The sequence below is a fragment of the Tupaia chinensis genome, unplaced genomic scaffold (genome assembly GCF_000334495.1).
Source record: "Tupaia chinensis unplaced genomic scaffold, TupChi_1.0 Scaffold000520_1, whole genome shotgun sequence".
NCBI classification, from domain to species: Eukaryota; Metazoa; Chordata; class Mammalia; order Scandentia; family Tupaiidae; genus Tupaia; species Tupaia belangeri.
The window spans coordinates 542,491-548,101 of record NW_006160033.1 but is presented as its reverse complement, the minus strand read 5'-3'; the positions used below and the strand labels follow the sequence as shown (position 1 = coordinate 548,101).

The 5,611-nt window shown below is 44.2% G+C and overlaps 1 protein-coding gene across 1 annotated transcript in view; it reads right to left on the bottom strand.

The window, feature by feature from the left end:
- RBM20 (RNA binding motif protein 20) overlaps positions 1-5,611 on the bottom strand; it is a 244,077-nt gene that overhangs the window by 11,717 nt on the left and 226,749 nt on the right. Inside the window, 1 exon segment of the mRNA XM_006156850.1 lies at positions 4,723-4,857. Coding sequence (XP_006156912.1) covers positions 4,723-4,857 — 135 coding nt within the window.

The following is a 5,611-nucleotide window of genomic DNA, read 5'->3' as shown; positions in this document are numbered from 1 at the left end:
TAAATAAATAAATAAATAAATAAATAAATAAATAATTTTTAAAAACTCAGGAGTCACAACATAATGTGGAGAAAATGGAATGTAGAACCATACAGATTTAGCTCTTTCGGCTACACTGTGTGACCTTAGGCACGGTATTAATCTCTTTGAAATGAGTTTCCATGTGTAAAATAGGAACAACAATACCATAAATGATGTTATAGAGAAGCACTTACTGTTTTGCTTGGTGCTCAAAAAATATTAGTTTGGAGACGTATTAAATACTGTTTCTCAGAGGTCAACCCTCCATCTCCAGTGTGCCAGCAACTTTCTTCCCTCCCCCACTGCCATCTCTGCCCCTGCAAGTTTGGACAGTACCAAGTAGTCAAAAGTCAGCTCGAAGGAAGAGAAGCCTGGGCAGGGAGGCTCCCCAGGTGGCTGGTAACTCCTCCTGGAACATGGGGGCTGCTGTGGGCACCTCAGTGACCACACTAGGCCTCAGGATGCCTCTGGAATGCAAGGCCGATGTGAAGCAGCAGCAAGAAGAAGCACTGCCATAGCCCTGAACAGTTCTAGGGCCACTTGGTTCTCCCATTCTCAGCGCCTATTAAGTATAATCATTAAAGCTGCATTTGCCTTCTAATAATAGCTCCTCGCATGGGTAATTATAACTCCGTCATCCTAGTAAAGCCTGGGATGGGTTAGGGGAGCTTGCGTTTTGCAGGCAATGCTGTTTGATTCTGGTTAGAGCAGGCCTTGGCAGGCTCTTGCTGGCTGGGGTCATGCAGAGTGGGCCTGAATCACACGGGTGCACCCTTCCTCAGCCATGCTCACCTTAGTCCTTAAGCAATGGGACTGGCCCTCCTCTCTTAGCCGGGTACTCAGACCTTGTTGCCCCTCATTCTGCCTCCCTGCTGTCCGTAGGAACAAAGCCTGAAAATTGTCTCTCACTTCCCTAGAGGTCTCTCTAAGAGTAGTGGCCAATCCTGGAGGAGGAAGTGTTCCACAGCCCAAGTGAAAAGGTGCATAGTAGGTCTCACTTAGTATCTCCTGAATAAGTAATAACAATAAACAACCCTTATTAACTACCTCTTTCTGGAAGGTACTAAGACCTTACAGGTATTCATTCATTTAACCTTCTAAATAACTGTGTGTGGTAAGTTTCTATTACCGTCCCTGATTTACAGATGAAGCAATCCAAGCAGAGAGGTTAAATAAATTGCTCTTTGTCACCTAGCCAGCAAGTAGTAGAGATGGGACATGTGTCCAGGGAATCATATTCCACAGTCTGTGCTCTTAAATTTATTTATTTATTTTTTGGGGCAGAGGTTTTTGCTATAGGGCACATGCGCTCGCCTGAAAGACAGAGAGAGACAGAGAGACAGAAAGCGAGAAATCATCCCCCAGGGGGAATGGCTATGCTGCAATCCCTTCTCCTCTCGGGATCTTGGGCACGCATGCACACACACTTGGTGTGAGTTTAAGCCACCGGGTCTGGGACTCAAACCATGGTCGACTACATGGGAGTCCAGCGACATAGCCATTATACCAACTGCTGGTCCCTGTGTTTTTAACTTCTACACATATATAAATGTCTTTCTTATACTGAGTTGATGCCTGAACTGGAGGAACAGGAGGACCGAGTATCTAAAATCAGAAATCCTGAGTTCCCACCTGAATTTGCTGTGTAATTTTGGGTAAGTCTCGGGGTTTCAGTTTCCTTTATCTGTCAAATGCAGAAAATATAAAAAAGTATCATACTCTCCTTGGGGACATCAGTGAGATTAAGGGTCTAAAAGCTAACTAGAGACTATATACAATCTGTGATAGTCCCAAACTGAAAATGACATAGTCCCAAACGTCCATCAACAGATAAATGAAAAAACAGAATATAGCATAGCTATATCCACAATTCAATTCTCTTTAACAGTAAAAAGGAAATCCATTGATGTACCAAACAATAGAGATGCAACTCAATTACACTGACTGAAAGACACCAGGCAAAACCAGTACATGCTATATGATTTCCTTTATAGAAAACTCTAGAAAATCTAAGCAGATCAGTGGCTATGTGAAGATGGAGGTGTGAGGAGGGAGGGATTACTAAGGAAAGCTGGGAGAGGGTGACGAACACATTTACTATCTTGATTGTGATGATGGTCTCAGTATATACGTATGTCAAAACTGGTCAAACTGGGACCAGCAGATGGTGCAATGGTTACGTCACTGGACTCCTACATAGTCTACTGCGGTTCAAGTCCCAGAGTTGGTGGCTTCAAACTCATGCCAGGCGCATGTGCGTGCGTGCCCAAGATCCCAAGAGGAGAATGGAGGAGAAGGGATTGCAGCGTAGCCATTCCCCCTGGGGGGTGATTTCTCGCTTTCTATCTCTCTGTCTCTCTCTGTCGAGTGCCTGTGCTCTATAGCAAAAATCTCTCTTAAAAACAACTGATTAAACTGCACACTTTGAATATGTACACTTCATATACCCCAATATATCTGTTTTAAAAAACAGAAAATGAGACACAATTTTCCTCTTAACAGGTTGGCAAAGATTAAAAACTGATAATATCTAATGTTGGTGAGGAGGTGGAGAATGGAACTCCCATTCAAGGTTACTGTAAAAACCGGTGCCACCTTTTCAGAGTCCAATTTAGTAACAATTATAAAAATTTAAAATGCAAACATGTATGACCTCATAGCCCCCAGGTTAGGATGGCGTCTCACAGAAGTACTGGCATGCACACAAAGGAAACTGAATGGGCACATGTGGAAGGCAGCAGGGGACAGAGGGTTAAAAAAAAGGCTCTGGAGTCAGACCCTGGGAGTTCCGGTCCGGTCTATGGTCTTAGCCAATGGCTAGCTTCATGACTCTGTTTCTCGGATTTCTTATCTTAAAATAGGGATAAAAAATATCACCTACCTCCCAGGTGTTTTGTGAGAATTAAATGAGATAATCCATGCAAAGTACTAGGAAAAATAACTGCATGGTGAATGATAACAATCAAAGCTTCGCTATTATAGCATTTTCGTAATAGGGAAAAAACAGAAAACAACCTAAGTGTTCGTTCACCAATAGAAGAGAGACTCAATAACTTATGGGATAGTTTTTAAGGTGAAATATTTGTAGTGGTTAAAAGCAGTGCCTTTTCTATGTACTGAAATAAAGAGATTTCTAAGATCCATGGCTAAGTTTAAAAAGCCGTTTGCAGGGCCTAGGCTGTGGCGCACTGGTAATATGACACTCGGACGTGTCCTGTGTGTCCTGGACCTGTCGGAGCACACCAGGTGTGGGAGTGCCTGTGATCCTGGCTGGCTGGGGCCAGCCATGGAAGATTGTGTGAAGACCCTGTTAGGGGTACCTCTCTTTCTCAAAAGTAATAAATAAATACACTTTTCTTGAAAAAGGCAATTTGCAGAACATTATGTAAATAGTGTGATCCATTTTTGTGGGAGCAAAACTGTCTGTGGGCATGGCGGTGGCTACCTCTGGAGTCTGCCAGGGGGAAGACTGAAGGGAAGATATAAGACCTTTAATACTGACTTTATATGGTTCTGATTTTTGAATTTGTTGCAATAATCTTTCACACTTTCTGTAATGACAAATAATATTACAAAGACATGAACTATAAGGTGGAATTTACTAATTTCTGCTTGCATCAGTTAAATTCTAATATTTTGGACAACAAGAGACCTGTGTTGTATTTCTTGGGACCCAGGTCCCTCTCTGTTCACTGTGCCCTCTATCAAGTATCGGGCTTGCCGCAAATATAGTCTTTTCAGTGTCATTTCCTCAGCAAGGCTAGTCTGAGAATGGTCTGAGAATGGCCAGGACAAGGGGAGGCGGGAAGACAGAAGCAGAAGAGGCTCATTTATTTCTGTTGACTTTACAGAGGCCATTGAGACTCTGCTTCCTCTATATTAGGGCTGGACTTCAAGGCTCTGTGTCAAGAATAAAGCATTCCATGGGACCAGCAGTTAGCGTAATGGCTATGTCACTGGACTCCCACGTAGTCGACCGCGGTTCGCGTCCCGGACCCGGTGGCTTAAACTCACGCCGGGTGCATGTGCGTGCGTGCCCAAGATCCTGAGAGGAGAATGGAGGAGAAGGGATTGCGATGTGGCCATCCCTCCTGGGGAGTGATTTCTCGCTTTCTATCTCTCTGTCTCTGTCTGTCTGGTGAGTGCACACGCCCTATAGCAAACACCTCTCCAAAAAAAAAAAAATGATGATAGCAAATAAAATTAAATCATTCTTTAAAAAAAAAAAATTGAAAAAAGAATAAAGCACTCCCAAAGGCAAAGGCAGGCCTTCCTCAGCTCTAGGTCCAAGGGCAGTGCTGGTTAAGGCTTGGTCTCATAGAGTATCTTGTCCATTTGGGGGGAGACTGCAATTGCAAGAAACTTTAAAGTAGCACCTTAAAAATCTAGGTTACTGCATCATATGTTAAGAATGACAACAACTGGGACCGGCAAGTGGTATGGTGGTTAAGGGTGCTGGACTCCCACATAGCCAACCATGGTTTGAGTCCCTGACCTGGTAGCTTGCTTTCTCACTTTCCCTATATGTCGCTTTCTGGTGAAATTAAAATAAAGAAATAAAATTAAATAATTTTTTTAAAAAAAGAAGGAATGATGACAACAATAAAATTACAGAAAGTCCTCTTAGATGTTCATATGGATCCTATGGAACTGTCACTTCCCAGAGCTGAATTTCAGGAAGGACTGTGTAGTGTCACATACCTAGAGGAATGTTGAGTTCACTGAACACATCCTCTGGTTCCCAGGAAGGCAAAGAAAGGGGTTGTTTCAGCTCCACTTCCGTGTATTCTGGTGACCTCACATCCAGAGATTTCATTTCCATGTACCTGGAGTTTTCTGCAAAATATGAGGCAGGGCAAAGACCTAATGAAACGCAACATGCCTCAAAGAGTCCCTGCAATTCTATTTCCTGTACTGTGTGACTGGGAATTGTCCCTGGGACTGGCTTAATCTCGTGAGGCTGGAGTGATGACTGCTAATTAGAACAAAGCACTGTAATTAAGGACTTTTTCCACTGCCAAAAGAATGCCACACGCAGTAAAACTTGGCAAATCTTTGCATTTGGCTCAGGGGGATGGGCTGCTGATGCCTTCCATGGGAATGATCCACCCACCATGCCTCCCACCCACCCCCCAACTCGGTATCACTGTCTCTCCAGGTGGAGGAATTAGCAAAGGGCAAAAACAGCGCTGATGTCCACCTCGGCTGGCAAAAAAGGCAATGCCATTCTCTCCCAAGTCTTCCGAGCCTTGTTTTCACACACGAACTGCAAACACGGGTAAGCTGATCAGCCACTAACACAGACCCAGGTTGAGACTTAGACCGCAAAATAAAAGGGGTGCAGAGTGGGGTGAGAGTTTCCCTTCTCCTTTATTCTTGCCTTCTCTAGATAGCCTGGGCCCCGGGCGTTTCTCTAGCAACAAGTTGGCAGCTCATGGCAGGGTTTCCATGGAGACTCAGATCCACGCAGGTGAAAAACAGCTCAGGTCAGCCTGACATGGAGGAAAGCCCAAGCCTCCAGGTCATCTGGTACCAGCCTGTGCCTCCCGCAAGGCTCTGGGCTAACATGTTTATTTGTAAGTCCTTTCCC